The sequence below is a fragment of the Rhinolophus hipposideros genome (genome assembly GCF_964194185.1).
Source record: "Rhinolophus hipposideros genome assembly, chromosome: 5".
Lineage (NCBI taxonomy): Eukaryota > Metazoa > Chordata > Mammalia > Chiroptera > Rhinolophidae > Rhinolophus > Rhinolophus hipposideros.
The window spans coordinates 48,486,141-48,505,762 of record NC_138051.1 but is presented as its reverse complement, the minus strand read 5'-3'; the positions used below and the strand labels follow the sequence as shown (position 1 = coordinate 48,505,762).

At 35.5% G+C, this 19,622-nt stretch overlaps 1 protein-coding gene across 1 annotated transcript in view; it reads right to left on the bottom strand.

Moving 5' to 3' along the window:
* The window catches only part of UNC13C (unc-13 homolog C), a 497,972-nt gene that overhangs the window by 84,643 nt on the left and 393,707 nt on the right, over nucleotides 1-19,622 (bottom strand). Inside the window, exons 22-24 of the mRNA XM_081047963.1 lie at nucleotides 11,469-11,546; nucleotides 6,916-6,993; nucleotides 6,328-6,357 (exon numbers count right to left, since the gene is read on the bottom strand). Of these exons, the coding sequence (XP_080904089.1) occupies nucleotides 6,328-6,357; nucleotides 6,916-6,993; nucleotides 11,469-11,546 (186 nt within the window). The remainder of the gene's footprint in view (nucleotides 1-6,327; nucleotides 6,358-6,915; nucleotides 6,994-11,468; nucleotides 11,547-19,622) is intronic.

Genomic DNA, 19,622 nt, shown 5'->3' with positions numbered 1-19,622 from the left:
ATTTTTTTTTCTCACATAAAACATACACTATCACACTATGGATTGCTAACAAGGTTCTTTTCTGTATAACCACAGGATTTTAGAGCTAAAGTGAACTGCAGAAATCATAGTTCAACTTCCTCTTTTTCATAGGTGGGGAAAACCCAGGCCTAGATAATGTCCCATGGCACATGACGTATTTTGAGATCACATGAATATTGAAAAACAGCATTCTAAAAAGCCATATTATTTTAAGAAAATTTCTTCCAAAAATAGTCATTAAAAACATATAAACAAATACGATAATTTGACTGGGAAGGAACTTTGGGCTTATGAGTTCCATGTATTGGTTGGCTAACTGAAACTGGACAGAGTAGGGATAAGTCAGGAATAGAAGAAATGAGACACAAAATATATGTTCCACTCTGCCAAGTAGGAGAAGAGGGAGGATTGGCTGGGTTGAAGAAGTCAGTTTTACCAGTTTCTGCATTGATCTATGGTTTGTTAAGGCAGGTGTAAACAAGTAAAGGGGATAATAAGACAAAATAGGTCTCAGATAGAATATGGCAGTTAAAGTAAAACTCTATTTCTCTCCCTTCTGGCTGTGTCTTGCATTCTCTCATGTTTTCTTAAGATTCAGAGAGAGACTAGTTTAAAAAGAGACTTTTACTCAGTGTAAGAGTGACCCTCTGATCTCTCTGGACCCCTCTAGGGATTGGGGTTAACAAGTGGCACCTGCCTGGGTCAGTATTTCATTTTGATATGGATCACTCACCCAGATCCTGCAGCCTCCCTTTTCTTAATTTCATAAGCTTAGCAGTTTGCTGAACTTTGTATGGTAGTAGTGCTAGAGTCTTAATCATATTTATTAAACCACCTCAGTGCAATTTGCCCTCCTGGCCCTCATTATTACCTTAATTTTCTATTAAGTTCAATGTGTTTAATTGCAGAGATGGTTAGGAGGAGAAAGAAACAAGGCAGTATCTGCATGCTGCCAAAATAAAAGCTTAGCACGTCAAGCATTCAGCGCTCCTGGTTATGTGCTGTCATGAAACTAAATAAACTGTCATTCAGCCAAATGACACCTCACCTTTGAGTTTCATTTACAGAATAAGAGGCTAAGGGTTTGAGTTTATTCTTTGAATTGTTGTGGGATAACAAGAAGGACAACTTTAATTTGAAGTAGATTTTCAAGTTTAGAAAGTATTGGAGGTTTTCTCCCACAAACCTTCCCTTTTTAATTGTTTTGGCTCCCCTGATGAACTTGGAGTTCTCTGAGGGTGGGATCTTCATCTTAGTAATTATTGTATCTCTGTTACCTAATAAAATGTATAGCTCATAATAGGTGTTCAGTAAATATATGTATTGAATGAACTAATAAAGGAGTAAATTCTGTCTCCATGTTCAGTGTACTCTAGCCTGTTTTTCCTGAGGTGGTCAATCTAGAGGGGGGAAATGCTTAAAGTGGTCCAGGCAGGATGGAGCATTTGGCTTCTAAATATCTCTTTCAATGGGTGCTAAAATGATCTCTGTTCTAGCTGTTGTTTTCCAAGATCTTACTCTTTGTAAGATCCTGAGGCCTAAGGTATCTGTTTTTACATTTTCTAAAATTTATTATCTCAATTCCTGTCCCCTACAGAAACAATAAATATATGCAGGTAACACTAGACACTTCAGTTAAATAGAAAGAACTTTGCAAATTGCTTTAGGAAACATTTTAGAACTAAAAGGAAGACAGAACACAACTAGTTAAAATTGTTCGTTATCTAGTGACATCTAAGACTAATACTTTACTAATTTTACTATGCAATTGCTGAAAAAGAGATACTAATAGCAGATTGATTCTCATTAATTATCAACGAGTGAAGTATATCTCTAGTTGTGTTAAGGAGAAAAGGTGGGACAGATCAGAAACCTGAACATAAAGCTCAGCCTCTTTACAACTATACCACCTCTTTTAATAAGATTTTATATTATATTATATGTAAGCATAAGTCCAGAATGTTAAAGAAGAAATGTTGGGTATTTGTATAAGAGTGCAAATTGGACACCTATAATTTGAGAATCTTATATTCTTTAATCCAAATATTTACCTGCACTATTGCATGCTGTCTCAAGGTCCATTCAAACACACTGACTCCCATGTGTTCTCAAGATTGAAAACATATTACGCAGGTCAGTTAGGACTGGTGCCTGGATAACACTGAGGGATGTTTGGAGCCATTTCCTAATTATTTGGTTGCTGTTCTAAAAGCAAAGAGCAGTGATTCTCAAAATGTGATCCCCTGACCAGTAGCATTAGCATCACTGGAAATTTGTTACAAATACAAATCATCGGGTCCCGACCCAGACCCATTGAATCAAACATTCTGGGGATGGAATGCTGCAATGCGTGTGTTGTGACATGTGCTAAAGTTCAAGCACTACTGACATGGAGTATAATTTCCTTTAAAGCAGTGATCTGCAATTCCCTATTGCCCAGCAAGTATAAAGTTGAGAGGATAATGCTAAGTAACATATGACAAAAGTTAATTTCTGTGCTCTCTGGTCAAGGGTTGCCTTGCTGAAGACTGAGTCCATACTGCTAAAAGATTTTACAATGAATTTCAATCAGCTACATGCATATGCTTTGGGGTAGTCAGATGCTTTATCTAACAGACATATCAAAGTCATCATTAAAAAACGAAAAGCGATAGAGATATACATCTCTGAAATGAAAGAATATTAAGTTGTTCATTAAAATATATACATTTTTAGGATAGGTGGGGTTATGTTCCAGATTCCTTTGCTTTATTCAGGAAAGATTACCACAAGGAGATGAGCCAAGGGATTCAATCCTTTTTGGTAGATATCAAAAATATCATTATTGTTGTATCTAATTAGTTTGCTTTGTAATCAGCAGAATGAGAGATTTTAGCTACATAAACAAATCCCCTTATTTCCTCTAAATGTCTTAATAATGGCTAACTTCTAGAATTTGGAATGCTATCAAAAGATTAGCAGGCCTAAGGAAAATTATGGATTCTACCATTCAAGACGATTGTATCAGCACAATATTGTGAAGGAGTAATACATCTTTTGCTTACATAGCACAGTTATAATTCTTCTAAGTCGATTACAAGTCTATAGCATTTCATAATAAATTATGACTTCCTGAAAAGAAATTAAATTTTGGATTATATGATTTTCTTTTTATGTACTTGTACAAATTACATTGCAGATCAAGGAAACACAACTAAATCCTTTCCATAAGCTGTAGCAATATGAGTTTATGAAAAAAAAATAAATGCAGTGTAGGTGTTTATTTGCAATGGATATGCACTGAAATTATATTCATGAAATAAGTAAGCTATTAATATAAACCAAAATATATCTGTTTTACTTTTGAGCTATTTGAACTTTTATAGGATAATAATACAATTATTCACCAATGATTGAAAATGATTACCTGGCATCCTGATAATTATTTTTTGTTATTGTGTTATAAAGGGACAGGTAATACAGTATGGGGATTGTGGTATAAATAATGTAACTTTTACCTCCAGTCCAGTCAATCCATACCATGGGTTGGCTATTTTATCCGTTTTAGCATAGTGATTCCCAAAACTGTATGCACATAAAAAATCACTTGGCATGCTTTTCAATAAACAGACTCTGGGCCTCATTCCTAAAGGTGACTTTTGCTTCAGGGTCTGTGTGACATTTTTCTTTTTCTTCTTTTTTGAAATTTTCTAGTGTAATCAGAGTTGTTATGCCAAAACATACTCTTAAGTTATATGCAGGGAAGTGTATTGGAAAATCATTTTATAGGAGAAGAAATTTAGTGGTTTGCTTTTTCCTTTTAATTTTTCTCTAAATGGGGCATTGGGAAAGAATGTGCCTATATATGGCTCACAGGGTATTGTGCATGCAGTTGTTGACAGTGACTGCTCATGTGACTGCTTTGGGAACCACTGTCAATAGCATCAAACCAAGGTTGTCATCCAGGTAGGCAATGCTTCCATCTTGGATTCCATACAAAGAGAGAATTGTTCCGCCAACCAAGGTTTTAAACACTCTTTCTGTTTCCAGAGGTAAAAGAGACTGATCCTGCAGAGAAAGAGCAGCTGCCCCAACCAGGATTGTATTAAAGCAACTGAGAGCTACAGCGTCATGCAACCAGGCCTGCAGATGGCGCATTGTGCAGATAGTATTAGAGGCAAGCAACACTGTTGTTAGAAGCCAACTAATAAACACATGGCATTCAAAACTATTTTGAGCAAATACACAAGCAATCATTTGCTAATTAGATTTTTGTAGCAAGAAATGCACATCCTAGCACAGATGGTAGGGGACAAGAAATAACTCCTAAAAGAAGGATACGATCTAGGTTGGAAAGTTTCCCTTTGCAATACCCATCAATGTTTTATAACCAGTTCCACTGTGAAGAAAAACTAGGAATTGACATTAGTACACATTGTATTACATTTAAAGGCCATTGAATAAGCCCGTTTTACGTGTCATAGATACTTTTCATATCAAAAAGATGAATTCTGTCATTCTTAATAAAATCCTTTTCATTTTTATAAAAGCTCTGAGTTAAGAACCCCATTTAGATACTGCCATTTATAAATAACTGGATTGGAAGGGCTTTGCCTGTTATTTTGAGATTCTGGTGACTTAGAGGTGGTTAAGTGTAGCAACCAGCAACTCTAACATAATTCTGTATTAATAATAAAGCTTATTTTCTGTCTGGGAGGCTGCATGTTACAGTCAGACTTGGGTTCAGGTCTTGTTTCCTCCTGACGTTTCATCAACCCCTGTGCAATGCTGACTGGGCCTGCCTGAAGGTTTTTCTCAGCAGCAAATGACAAGAGATGAAAATGGAAAAGGAGAGAAATGTGCATAGAAAGGGAGACAAGAGAACATGGAGAAGGGTAAAGAGAGGGAAGGAGGGGAAGAAAAATATTTAAATGTAGGAAAGAAAGGATCTAGGGTACATGCTGTCTCTCTAACAAATTACACTCTTAGAGGCTAAACATTCATTTACTTACTTGAATTTTCCCTTTAAATTTTATGTGTGAGGAGTTTAGCAATTGCTATTGCAAGAGTTATAAAGGGAGAAGGCACCTAGCTCAGTATATCTATTTTCATAATTTTCTCTGGTAAGAGGAAAAGTTCTGTGATATAGCCATTGATTTGCAACCAAGTTTATAATATGTAACATACACAGTTGAAGCTGGAGATTTATCTGAAATAAGGAATCCATTTTTGATTGGTGAACAAGCTACCTTGCAACTTCTCCAGTTAATGGTTGGCTTTGCCCACATGGTTTCTTTTTAAGTACAAGTATGATTTGCCTGGTTAATATGCAGCTTAGCAATATATCACCCACATTAGAGTTCAACCCAAAAGACTAATAACAGTAGTAGCGTGAGGACAAATTTCTGGAAATATGGCATTTTAAATATAACGTCATACATAAATGATTTGTGGTCCTTAAAATCCACTAAAAGGAGATAGCATTTCCCACAAGAAATCAGTAATTTCTTCACTACTTTTTAAAAACAGTAAGTGGACTTAAAGTCTGAATATAAAAAATCAAAGGGAATCTCCAGTTATGATCCCCAATTGCTTGTTCTCACCTAATTCAGAGAAAGAACTCTAAAAATGAGATTGATGCTCTCAAACTGTGCAAAACCAGTAACACACTTAGGGGAATGGAGCTTTGTTGTATTCAAACTAGACTGCGACTGCAGTGGCAGCACAGCTCACGAAAGTACATTTTTGAAGTGTTGTACCTTCACATGGGAATCCTAGTGTTGCTCATTTGTAGAATGCTAAATAGCAAGATCATCTTTCAAAAGACTGAGGTGTGAGGATGACGAAAAAGACATTGGAGGGAAAATGTATAAAAGTCTCCTTCAGGTCCACCTCACATGTGAAGAGGCCCAATCTCAAAAGAAGCACTTTGGCCTTATAAAAGGGATCTTTGCTCTGAAATCCAACCTAGTTTTACATATATCTCAGAGTCTTATCACAATAAGAAACAATGGAAAAAAAACCTAAAATCGATATAGCCCCATATTCTAGCCACCTTTGGGATTGTTTTAGGGATGGGGTGATGGTGGGAGAATGCCAGCTGCATGAGCTTCCCTCTCAGCACCATCTCTAGTTCTTAATTCCCGGATGCTCACGTTGGTTTCTGAAAGGAGAGACTGTGGAAGCAGGAGGAGGCAGGTGCGCAGCTAGTATTGCATTGTTTGCCTGATCCAAAGAAGCAAATGAGAATAAGTGGGAAGTGCAGTGGTCTTTAGGTTTAGGGGGGAAATCAGCCAGGTAAATGATCAGATGCTTACTATCACAAACCTCATAAAAGAATCTTTCTCCTTCCTTCTTCTGCTCATGGAATGGCAAGTCAAAGACATTGGACAAAGACACGACACATTACAGACACAGCATACAAGACATTTTTGATCGACATTTTTAGATGTGAACAATAAATCACCAACATATCAAAAACCACCAGCGCCACAAAACACATTTCAGAACAAACATTGATATCAAGTTGATATTGAACAATATGGTTAAAAAAAATCTGCAATTTGCGGAACTTTACAGATCATTAGCATATGCATGTTTAATTGTGTATATATATATGTATATATACATATATATATATACAATTGTGTATATATACACATATATACTATACAGTACAAAAGACTATTGACCCTCTTTCCCCTCCCATTCACATGCTAATAGATTTACTAAAGTATTCTGTTGTGGACATAATAATCAACTTAGTTGTTAAGGCAGTTTTAGATTATTATCATTTCCTCTGCTTTAGCTAAACCATGTAAAACATGATTATAAAACCTTCATTAGCAAATAGATATGCTGCTAATGATCTCTAAGTAGGTATTTGGCAAATGAAGACATTAAAAACATACCCACCTCTTTCCCTCCCATGGATTCAAACATTTTTTCCAACTGGACCCGCAGTTGTTGAATATTGTTCATCAATATACAGGGCTTTAAATAAAGCAAACAACAACAAAAAAGGTGTGAGACCACGCAATGCAATATATAGATGATGTATTATAGAAATGTACACTTGAATTGTACACATATAATTGTACACTTGAAATGTACACATATAATTTTACCAACCACAGTCACCTCAATAAATTTAATTAAAAAAGTGTGAGATTCCTTTATACGCTAAATTATTTAATGAGTTTACCTTACATATAGTAATATATACAATTATCACTGAAGTCCTTGTATATTTGGCAAATAGAGTAATTTTGCTACCTTAAGATTATGCATTTTAACAGTTAAGAATGGAGAGGGAAAAACATACTGACCACTTTGAAGAATCAAATATAGTAATATACTTTGACAATAAACCATGGAAGACTTACTATTAAAGTTTCTTTTATTCTTAACATCATGCCATTTTACATTTAGAGATTAACCAAATTCTATTTTTAAAGACTTATTATAAGAGGAACAGATTAGTTTAAATTTTTATGGTATTTCACTGTTTTAGAAACCAAAACACCATCTGAACTTTTAAAAATCCAAGAAAATTAAAAACAACAACAACAACAACAACAACAACAACAAAGAAAATGTTAAATAAATTCTCCTTGGCTACAGATGAAGTCCGCATGTGGGTATTCAACACCCTTTATTATCTGGCTCTTCCCATCTCCATCTCTGCATTATCGTTGACTCTCAACTCTGTTTATTCCCTCCAAAACACCTGCACTTTCTCGATGCTGTGACTTGGCTTAGCATGTGGCCTCCTCACTTAGCCTCTTTGTCTATTTGAATCATATCCATCATTCAGGTTACAGCCTTCTCTTTTCTAGATTCTATCGTTTTGCCACTCAGTTAACATTTGTTTTGTTTTGCATTTGAATTGCTTTTAACTTTCTCACTAGCTGAACTTAAATGCACTGTCCATGTTACTATGTCTTTTTTTACTTTTTTTTCTTTCTCACAGAGTACCACACAGAGCCTTACACTTGCTTACAAAATGTTTCTTGACTTATTATTTCCAAGGAGGCAGAAATAGAACAATAACATAAAGATTCAAGGACTTTATGACAGGACTAGACTTTAGAATAGTAGAAATTAATTTATAATTGGAAAGTAAAATTCAGTATAGTTCTAGAATAATTTTATATTTGCTTCATTCTGATTCTAAAAAGCCAAGAGATGAAGGGAAAGAAAAACAGGAAAGAGGAAAACGGGTATATCTTCTGAGTTGCTGGGAAATAATGAATCAGAGAGAGGCATGCAAAGGACTGAGGACATCCGAGAGGTATTAGCTCTCATCACTGGTAAGATTTTATTATTGTTTTAACCTCATTACTTTGCAGACTTTCTACTTGATTCTGAAAGTGACCACATCCTTTGATTTATGAAACATTTTTAAACTTCTGTTTCCTTGATTGTAATCACTTAAATATTTTATTTTTTAGATACAAGTATCTATTTATCTCCCACAGATGCTGTTCAGAAAGCTGAAGCACATTCCACAAATGATTCTGATCCCCTGGCATGACTGAGAGCCACTTCATTTAAGCTTAGTCCTTTCCATGTCATGTGCGGTCAGACTTCCAGGGGATTCAGTACCTAGACGTAAAGTCAACAAACTGAGCCAACTGAGCCAACAGAGTTTTTTCCAGTAGGGGATAGGTTATCCTCCTCCTCTTTCTCTCTCTCTCTCTCTCTCTTTTTTTTTTTTTTTTGCAGTGTGGGAAGATTTGTATTCAATTTGGGCAATCCTACCAGGGAGGAAACTAAGATCAAAATAAGACCGTGACTCTTAATGAAAAACAGGAAGACTACATGGGAGGAAGACATTATCTCCCTTCTCCCTGTGGGTCTAAGTCAGATAGGTGGAGTCCTCTTTGCTTATTTCATATTACCATTCAAGCTTAACTTTCTTTTGTACATATAATAGTACTCTAGTGCTAGTTTTATAAATAAAAATTCAACTTCCACGCCTTCTTAATATGATCATTTCTGATGGAAAAGAGCCAGTAAGAAATGAAATGAATGTGAACGCTTGGGCTCACTTGGCATGGACTGCTACTGACCCCAGGTAAGGCTACATAGAAAAAAAAGATGCAGTCATCCAGAGGGAAACAAAAGTCAATATGAGACTTTCCTCTTGGATAAAGCTTTCCCTGAACTTGAAATGTTCAAATTTCAATTTTATTTAATCAATTTATCAGAACATTGCTGAGCATTGAATTACACAAATCTACCTTAAACCTAATCATGAATAATAGCTTTTACTTTAAACACCTCTATCCTAAAAGAAAAAAAAAACACTCATAGTAAAGAGAACATTAACCTCATTCAGAGTATCATTTGTTGATGAGTTAACTTAGATAAAATAATCTATGCCTGAAGTCAAATCGCAATCTTTTTATTTGTATATTTTGGCTTTTCCCCTAAGAGACAATACATTTCATTTGATCTAAATCTGGAACAAAGATAGGAACATAAAATACAATGACTATGAAAGTTCTGTTCAAACTATGGTCATTTCCACATGACTGAAGTATGTTTCTGAGGTGAAAAAAGATTTTTTAAAAAGATTTAAAATCAAGTAATTTTGATTTAGATAATGTTGCTTTGCTGTATTTTGGAATGTGGGGAAAATGGATAAAAAACTTCTGACACATTTCCTATTTAAAGTGTCACAGTAAAGAAAAAAATGATTTGCCACAGACATTTTATATAACTGTTGTCTTTAATTTTATCCCCAAGAAAGCAAATGTTATGGTCATCTCATAAAAGATGTCTGTCTCTTTAAAAACATCTAACTCAATTTGCAGATGAAATAGGTATATTGCCATACATATACTGTGAAAAGAAAAAAATAATAAGTTTCAACGTTCTTGATATCGAAATAAATCTGTAACAATAATTATATGTAGACACAAATGTACAAAAGTACGTCTTCAATTTTTCTCAGCTGAAAGCACAAACTAAGAAGCTAACTGATATTCTTTCATGGAAAAGAAAAGCTAAAATGATATTTGACATTTGAGTGACACTCTAAGACTGGTCGAGATATCAGTAATTAGGGAGAAAAGTATCGAGGAAAGGAAAAGTAAGTTCCTCTGCTGTAATATTTGCAAGATTGTTTTATTATGCTTTATAAAAATTTGATTTTGAAATGTATAAAATATACAGAAAAAAACAGAGAATACAATAACACTGATTTATGATTTTTTCTCAGTTTTTAAAATTAAAAAATATACTCTAGAACATTAATTCAAGTTGGAAGCCTGCAGGGGCCTTTTGAGGGTCTTTTTCCTTTTGGAATGATAGGAATTGGTCTTTGTAATTCACAGCCACCTTTCAAAATCTTCTAATAAAATCAGAATCTTTTCTGAAAATGTTGGGCACTGTTTTGATTTTCAATATGTTACTTTTCAAATATATTATCCTTTAATTACAAATATGCTACTTCAAAAATTCTCTTTCTTGCGTATTAGAGTACTTGTAATCAATGGCAATTAGAGATATCTGCTGAGATACTGAGAGTTTTAATACAATTCCTGGGCAGCATATTAATTTAAAAGAAAGAAGAATCTTCTGGGACCCTCAAGAACCATTAGGAGTGACTTACATTAGTGAGCTGTCAGCAAGAGGTCAATGAGGTTTCAGGGAAAAGACTAGCAGATTTCTTTAGAACTCTCTTTTAAACTTGCCTGGTAGTACTGCTTTTTGAGGGAGGAAATGGTTTTTCTCTTTAAAATAATTTACTGATTTTTAATACCTTTTTTCAGTGTTTTTTAAAAAATTCCTGTAATTTATGAACATATTTCTCTAATATTACATATGGTGAATAAGAAACATTTCACCTTTCACCATAAAATAACATATTATATTCCAAACCACTTTAGTTTACCTTGCTTCTCTTTATACCTTTCATTGATTAAACTGCAATACTGGTTTGGTTTTTATAAACATTCTCAATCATCTAAAAGAATAAAGGCTGAATTAATAATTCAGAGTAGAAATTCACCTACTCTGAATGTCTTACATCAACAATCATTTCTTACATCAACAATCCTCAATTCATTTGAAAACTGAAAGACCAAATTATACTCATTTTAGTATTGGTACAAAACTAAACCAGTTGGTGTAAACACTAAACAACTTTAAAACTCCCTAGTTCTCGGCTCCAATGTTTTATAATAATGTGGGTTTTCAATTATTTATGTCTTGTTCTTTATTGTCATGGAACACCATAAGTTGCCTGGCATACAGATGCTTTCAACCTTTTTTTGAATTCTGTACTGTAAGCAGTTCATGACTACTAGTGAAGTTTTCAAACAACTTCTTTTAGAAAAGAGATGCCTCTTTTCTATCATGCTGTATGAGAACAGAAAGAAAATTTCTCTTGCTTATTTATTACTTGGAAGAAGTGGATCTCAACTGAGGAATACTTGAAGTAGAGACATTTTACTTACCACGTTTTCCTTATCACAGTATGAACTGAAATCACTTGATAAAATTGCAGCATACTGAAGCAGTACTTTATTGATAGTCTAGGGGGGAAAAAAGTCAAATATATCCAAGTAAGTACATAGTTTTATATATACACTGCAGAGGTTAATGCTAATCAGGCACTTTTCATACATCTTTTTAACTTTTCATAAGCAGTAATTAAATCTACACCCTTGCCAAAAGAAGGATCTTAATTCAACTATTATATTTAGATGACAATGTGTCATATTTTTGAGTATATTTGGAGGATATTCACATGGATCCATTCCATTTTAATACAATATGCTCCATCACAAAATTCTTTATTTCTAACTACTAAATATTCTGAATATATACTATTTTGTGTCGGCTTCCTCGATGCTTGAATACGTATTACCTAATGACCCCTAATTCTCTCTCTCTCTCTCTCTCTCTCTCTCTCTCTCTCTCTCTCTCTCTCTCTTTTTCCTGAATAAATAACACCTTATTTTTCTTTAATCATCTCTCTTGGTTTCTAGTTCCTAACCTTCCACACACATACACCATATCAAATTTCTTTGCGGTGGTCATTTTCTCAACTTTCTCCAATGTTCCTAACTACCTCATTGCAAGTGAGGTCAGAGCATTGCCATACATGTACTTAGCAATGAATATTTCCAATAATTTTTTATAAGGAGGCCTAATCATTAATATCAAAGACCACCTCTTAAAACGTAAAACGTCAGCTTTTGTGGTATCTCAATATCTCAATACATTTACCTTCAATTTACTGTTATTTATTCATGCATTCTATTTGCTAAAAAATCTTACCTAATCTTTTCTAGCTCTTTTCATCCTAATTTCACATTTTCCTTTTCCATATAATAACTATTTCTGAGCCTACGGCTGCCCTCTGCTTCAATCATGCAAAATAAGGGAAATGAACAAACTGTGTTAGTTACATTTTATTTCAATTACTTAAAAATGTATTGATGAGTTTGTATCCTGCTGCTTTTACTTATATAGCTTTAATTATCCTAAGCCAAATGTGGATGTGGTTTTCTTAGAAGAGAGAAAGCAACAACAACAGGAGATATATGCCATCCCTTTCTATAGAAAAATAAGAACAAAAAAAGCTTTTATTTTTCTTTGTTATATAATGTATTCATCTGAATTTTCCTTATGGCTTAACATCAATTCGGAGAGACACTCCAAGGAATTAAATGGAAGGCAAGATGTTTAACCTACAAACTTGAATCCACCCAATAAGACTAGGAACTTGTTTTACGGACTTTTAAGGTTGTGATGAAAATCTGAAATTAGGGATGACATGCAGAAAGAAAATCAATACTTTGGGGAAGTACAAAAGTAAAAGAATAGTATGTGTCATTTAAGTAGAAATCAGCCATGGACTATATAAAATCTTATCAAGCAGCAGATCAATAAATCTAAGAAAACAAGATGGCTGATCAGACTGCAGACTGCAGTATCTTTCAAATGCAGCAGTTCAAATTTCACTTTAGACGTAACACTGAAAATTACATTGGGACTTACCTAAGGAGTACTAATTCACTCATACATGGGAACGCTACTCTTAACGTATTATGTTCTAAGGACAGTGTAAATTGTAGGAATCATTTCACTAAATTGCAAAAAACAAAACAAACAAAAGCCTGACTTTAGGAGTTTGTTGCAACTTCTACGTTATCACTTGTTCAAGATGAAGTTTGGGCAGGGACCAGACATTCACACATTCAAGGTATCCTCCAGGGTCTAATGCTTGATTCTGCTTCATAGGAAAACCCTACTGCATTGAATTCTTGCTAGGAGACCACTAAGCCTAGGATCGCACACTCGGGAGCCTCCAAATGCCAGTGTTTAGCAAGTTAGCGTGGGTGTGGGTAAGGAAAAGGGCTCAGTCATGTCCAATGTGGTCTAAGGCTTGTGCCCATAAGAGTTGTGGGTACACTGGCTGTAATAACATCTATTTCTTTACTAATATACAAAGTATACCTTAATGAAAGTGTACATGTACATTTTAGGAGCCACTTCAATTTCACTCTATTCAACAAGGCAAATCACTATCAGACATTAGTTCTTTAATTAATACTAGTAAGTAATTACTTACAATATGTCTATCTAAGTCACGTCTCCAGCAGCAAGGTAAGCAACTTGTTGGAAATGCAAATTCTCTGATTTTATCTCCGATTATAGAGGCAGCAATTCTGGGGTTTGGTCTGTGCAATGTATGATTTAAAAAGCCTCTAGCTGATCCTGATGCAAGCTGAAGTTTAAGAACCATTGTCCTAACGAATGCATAGTAGGGTGGCGGTAACTCTTTAGAGATAACTTGTTGATGGAAGGGGTATCTAGCTTGACCTGGAAGGCAGGACTGTTGAGTGTGTGGACTTAGATCATGACTTTGTCTTTGGGGGACTGTCAGGGTTCAAAAGTGGTGACAACATAGAGAGACACAGCAGATAGCCTAGTGGGGGCTGTTTGCACCATGTTCTATAACAAAACACAGTTTATATGAAGAGGTAGTCATGAGATATAGACAGTTCTTTTATGGATGCAGCAAAGGAAGTGCCAACAGCTCCAGATTAAATAAGATGAAATTTTAATGGCATTCTGGCAGTGAAGGGAGGGCTCCTTCTGTATTTAAAGGATCAGATAGAATGACCAAAATATTTTGCAGCCTCAGCATGCTCTGATTTGACGTACAGCTTCTGGTACAATTGAGTAGGATGACCATCAATTAATCAAAGTCATTATGATCTCTTGAGCTAATGCCACACTAGTAGGAATAACCTGTTAATACTACCAGTAAGTTCGCCTACGGTATTACTCTTATAGTCAGTAGGTTAAAAACCCTGGTCCAAAATCCTTCTTTGCAGTGGCATTTTAGGCATGGAACATACAGTATTAGAGCAATGCAGAGAGGACAAGAAGACTGTGAAGAATCTCTCAAGGGACTTTAGAAATGTCACTTCAGTGCTTTCTAACAGTGTATTTTAATGGATTCACCAAAGACAGACCCTGCCCCCCGCCCCCCGTAGATGCCTAGGTTTGACCCAAAGGGTAAAAATCAATGCTGAGATTCTGCTCTCTGACTTTCCAATTGATTTCTCAAACACCAGAATTCAGAGGTAGTATAACTTGGTGCTTAAAAGCATTCCATCCCTACCATTACTAGGTGGGTGCCTTGTTTTAGTTATTTGAACTTTTTGAGCTTGTTTGTCATTTGAAAAGATAGGGAAGTAACAGTGTCTATGTCACTCAGGTTGTTGTGAAGAGTAAATCAGACAATATATGTAAAATGATTAGTATAAGGTGGTGCTGAACGAATTGTCATTATTGGTTTTAGGTTCCCAGAGAACAAGGACTATTGTGTCTCTTTCACCATAGTATCTCCTTTGGCACCTGGCAAACAGCCAGACTCATCGCCAGGAGTCAATGAATATTTATTGAGTTTTAAGTAGTACCGAAGATATCATTACTTCGTCTTTCTTTTTCATTAAACTACCCACATTTGCCAAGAGCAGCAGTACAGCCATGGAAAATTCCCTGCATACACAGGTGCCCATGTTACCACTCATCACAGCTCCTGGAAGTACTGCTGTGAAATCTGAAGCTTTAGTTTGGTATCTTGTTCAGTCTTATATATGATTTAGTAAAAACAAATAATCTCTTTACGGTCCATTTTAGAATGCTAACTATTCTGAAACTTCTGCAGGCATCATTAATATGTCTTCTCTCCAGGGGATGGTTTAAATCAGTGTAAGTCCCAGAAACAGAATATAATTTCAGTATATTTTGATATAAGCGTCATAATCAATCCTAAGAAGGATAAGGCTTTCAAGATTGATGATCACATCTAATGACATAAAACGAACTCTGAGAGTCTGAAGTTACTGTGAAATAGCTAATTAACCACAATGCCATTTTTATTTTTATGATTTTAAAAATTATTCCCATAAAATAGAATTTATTTTTCAACAAAAGTTATCAGTTTCTACTTTCCTAGAAAATGTTTTTAATTGTTTTTGAATTATTTCCTTGTGATAATAATGGGATAGTATTGAATTCCCATGGATTAAAAATGTTTTACATAATTGAAATTGTTTTTTGTAATAAAAGCTCACATTTCCTCAGTGACATGTGGAGCCTAATTCTTTTCTTTTTGCTTTAGAGGATGTGTTTTCCTGAATGTAAATCTCATACAAACTTCTTTGTGACCTCTACCCCTTTGTACTTCCCTTGAGTCATTTGATTTCAGCATGGCTAGGTTTAGCTTTATAGCTGGAGAAAGGTCAGAGCTACTAAGAGGAGCAGGATGGACTGGAGCCCGAGGCCTAAGAGTTCCAGTTCAGCTTTCTTCTTTCTCTCTCTCAGTGCTTCCATATCTACACCTTATATAACCTGCCACTGACTATTCTGAGGGCGAGTTCTAGTTATTTTTCTAATACCATGTGCAATTATAATATTAGGTTGGTGCAAAAGTAATTGTGGTTTAAAAGGTTAAAAATAACTGCAAAAACCACAATTACTTTTGTACCAACCTAATAGTATGTTAGTAAATACATTAACTCTGAGAGTATTTTACATTCTCATCTGATGTAAAATACACTACAAGTCTTACAGTTCCAAGAATAGCATGTAACATACTTTTTTAAATGCTATCCCTAATGACCCCATTTCATTCTTTTCTTGAAAGTGACCCAAAATGCAACTGTTAGTCTAGAAGTCTTAGAGAACTTTTAGAGTGATTCTCCTGCAGAATAACTGCAGAGTACACTTTAGTGAGAAATTGAAATCAGCTGCTACCAAGAAAGTCCCCTCTAGGAATGATCCCAATAAATCATTTTAGCAATTATCTTTAAAAGTGGGAGCTTGCTTTAGATGTAAAGACTGGAGTTCAATATATTTCATGGCAGATAAATAATGTAATACAGTTTAGGCTGACAGCTTGTATGCCTAAAAGCCTTCATTAGCTCCCCATTATCCGAAAGAAGTTCAGCCATTTTGCTGTTCTTCAAGACTCCTAAATGTGGGTCTAACTTTCCAATAGTAGTTCCATCCATCCTCTATGCTTTCTCTTTCTTGGGACCGCTCAGGCTAGAAACCCTGAGTCATAGCATGGTGGAGGGTGAGGAAGATTCTCTCCTTGACCAAAGTCTAGCCAGGCTTCTCCAAGCCCTCTTGTCAACTAGGCCTCGACCTTGGCTTGTAAAGACTTGAACAAACACTAACATAGTTTCTAACACACAAAGCCACAACCCTAGCCCCACTTAAAGTGCCTACAAAAACTCAAGGCTGCTAAAAGAATTTATAGTTCATTCCATCCAACACCTGAAGATGGACCCTTATCTCCCAGACTCTCAGGGAGGGTAGGAGCCTAACTCCATGCGGGAGCAAACCCTGAATTTCGTAAGAACCAACCGCCTCTTCTTGCTTTTTGTAATTTTTCATTTCTCTGACTATACTGAGCTCCCACATGCCCCAATCTGTTCTGCCTCATTCTTCCATTAAAATATCCAGGGATCTCTGTACAAATCAAAGTTGAGTCCAATTCACTCTGGGTTATTTACTATTGCAATAGTATATTACTGATTAAAACCTGTTTTCACCATTTTAACTAGTATCTGGCTGTGTTTATCTTTGACAAGTTCTCCCCTACAGGGTCATCTACCCTGTATCTGATGTTGTGTGAACAGGAAGTAAATCTTTGTGTCAAATCACAGATTTTCTTGATTTACTTGTTACTCAGCATAAACTATCCTACCACAGTTAAAAAAGAGGCTGTCTCCTAATCCTAATCCTAATAAACATGCTGTCAGTGAACCAGGTATAAACTTTTCTAAGAGCCAGAGCAAATGACAGTGTCAGGCTCAAGCCTCCTATTCATTAAGGACCACAAATTTAGACTTTTTGTGATAATGCAAAAGAAGTTGTATACCTTTGTGTTTGTGTCTGCAGTTAAAAGCAGTAGCATGTTAAATGTATACATGGTTTAGGATCTGAATTGTGTCCCCTCAAAATTCATATGTTGCAACCCTAACCCCTAATATCTCAGAATGACTGTATTTGGAGATAGGGTCTTTCAAGAGGATTCAGTTAAAATGAGGTCATTCGTGTGGGCCCTCATCCAATCTGCCCAGTTGGTATCTCTATAAAAAGAGGAAACTTGGACACGCGTAGAAACACCAGGGTTGCACATGCACAGAGGAAAGACTACGTGAGGACATGAGGACACAGTAAGAAGGCTGCCATCTGAAGCCTAGAGAAGCCTCCGAAGAAACCAAACATAGTATCTATCTGTCTATTTTCTGAGATGCCCCGATTATAGTGTTTCACTGTGTCATACATAGTTTGGCCCTCTCTTTATGAGTTTTCTGAGGTTAGAGATTATACTTATTCATGACTAATCTCTCAAAGTGGCAAGAAAAGTGTGCAAGTGAGGCAATGAGTAAACACTTGAATGAACAGCTGAGACCTCTGCCATCATCCAACCCATAGAGCCAGATTTATTCTTAGGGCACTCAAACACAAAGCTGTGCAGGTCGTTGCCCTGTACTCTTGATGTTACGTCACTATCCAGCTTAAACATCTCCAAATGTTCAATGTTTTATAAATTGTTCAAAAAATTAAGTATGAACTTCTCAACTTGGAAAGCAGAGTTCTTCAAGACCTGAACCTATCTTTGTTCTCCCAACCTTTCCCACTGCTTCTCTCAGAGAAGATATTTTTGCCAGGTTGTTTTTCCCTGCTCTGCACATGTCAAGGTCAGCTTTATCTCTCCCTTCATTCCTGCTATTCCCATGGCTTGGAATACTTTTCTAACTTCACCTTTTTAGTCTGAGTGAGCCCCATTTTCCAATGAAACCTCTGTCTATTGCAGCTGTCATTATTTTCCATTCCAACTTACTGTAGATCCCACAATATGAGACCAAAATGGGTCCCACTTCATGCCATCTTCCAATTAGCTCATGTCCTGTGGTCTTATGTTTTTTTTTTTCCTTAATAAGGACAAAGACTGCATCTACAATTTTTAAAAAATCTTCTCATATCAGTTTAGTTTCAGGTGTACAGCATATTGCTTAGACGTTTATATAATTTATGAGGTGATCCCCCAATTAGTCTAGTATCCACCTGGCACTCTACATAGTTAGTAAAATATTATTAACTATATTCTTTATGCTATACTTTACATCCCTATGACTCCTTTTGTAACTACCAATTTGTACTTAATCCCTTCACCTTTTTCACCAGCCCCCAACACTGTTCCCAACTGGTAACCATCCGTTTGTACTCTGTATCTATGAGTTTGTTTCTGGTTTGTTGGTTTATTTATTTTGTTCTTTAGATTCTACATATAAGTGAAATCATATGGTATTTGTTTTTCTCTGACTTATTTCATCTAGCATAATACCCAAGTCTATCCATGTGATCACAAATGGTAAGATTTCATTCTTTTATATGACCAAGTAATATTCCATTGTGTATATGTATCACATCTTTACCCAATCGTCTTTTGATGAGCACTTAGGTTGCTTCCATATCTTGGCTTTTGTGAATAATGCTGCAATGAATATAGAGGTGCATATAGCTTTTCAAATTAGTGTTTTGGATTTCTTCTGATAAATACCCAGAAGTGGACTTGCTGGGTCAAAAGTATTCTAAGTAGTTCCTTTTTAATTTTTGAGGAACCTCCATACTGTTTTCCATAGTGGCTGCATCAATTTGCAATCCCGTGAACAGTGCACAAGGGTTGTTCCCTTTTCTCTACATCCTCGTTGACATTTGTTTGTTTATTAATGATGGCCATTCTGAATGGTGTGTGGTGACATCTCATTGTGGTTTTAATTTGTGTTTCTCCGATGATTAGTGATGTTGAGCATCTTTTCATATATCTATTGGCCAGCTGTATGTCCTGTTTGGAGAAATGTCTATTCATGTCTTCTGCCCATTTTTAATTGTATTACTTTTTTTTTTTTGGTGTTAAGTTATATGAATTCTTTATAAATTTTGGATATTAACCCCTCATTGGGTGTATCATTGGCAAATATCTTCTCCCATTCAGTAGGTTGTCTTTTTATTTTGTTGATGGTTCCCTTTGTTGTTCAAAAACCTTTTAGTTTGATGCAGTCCCATTTGTT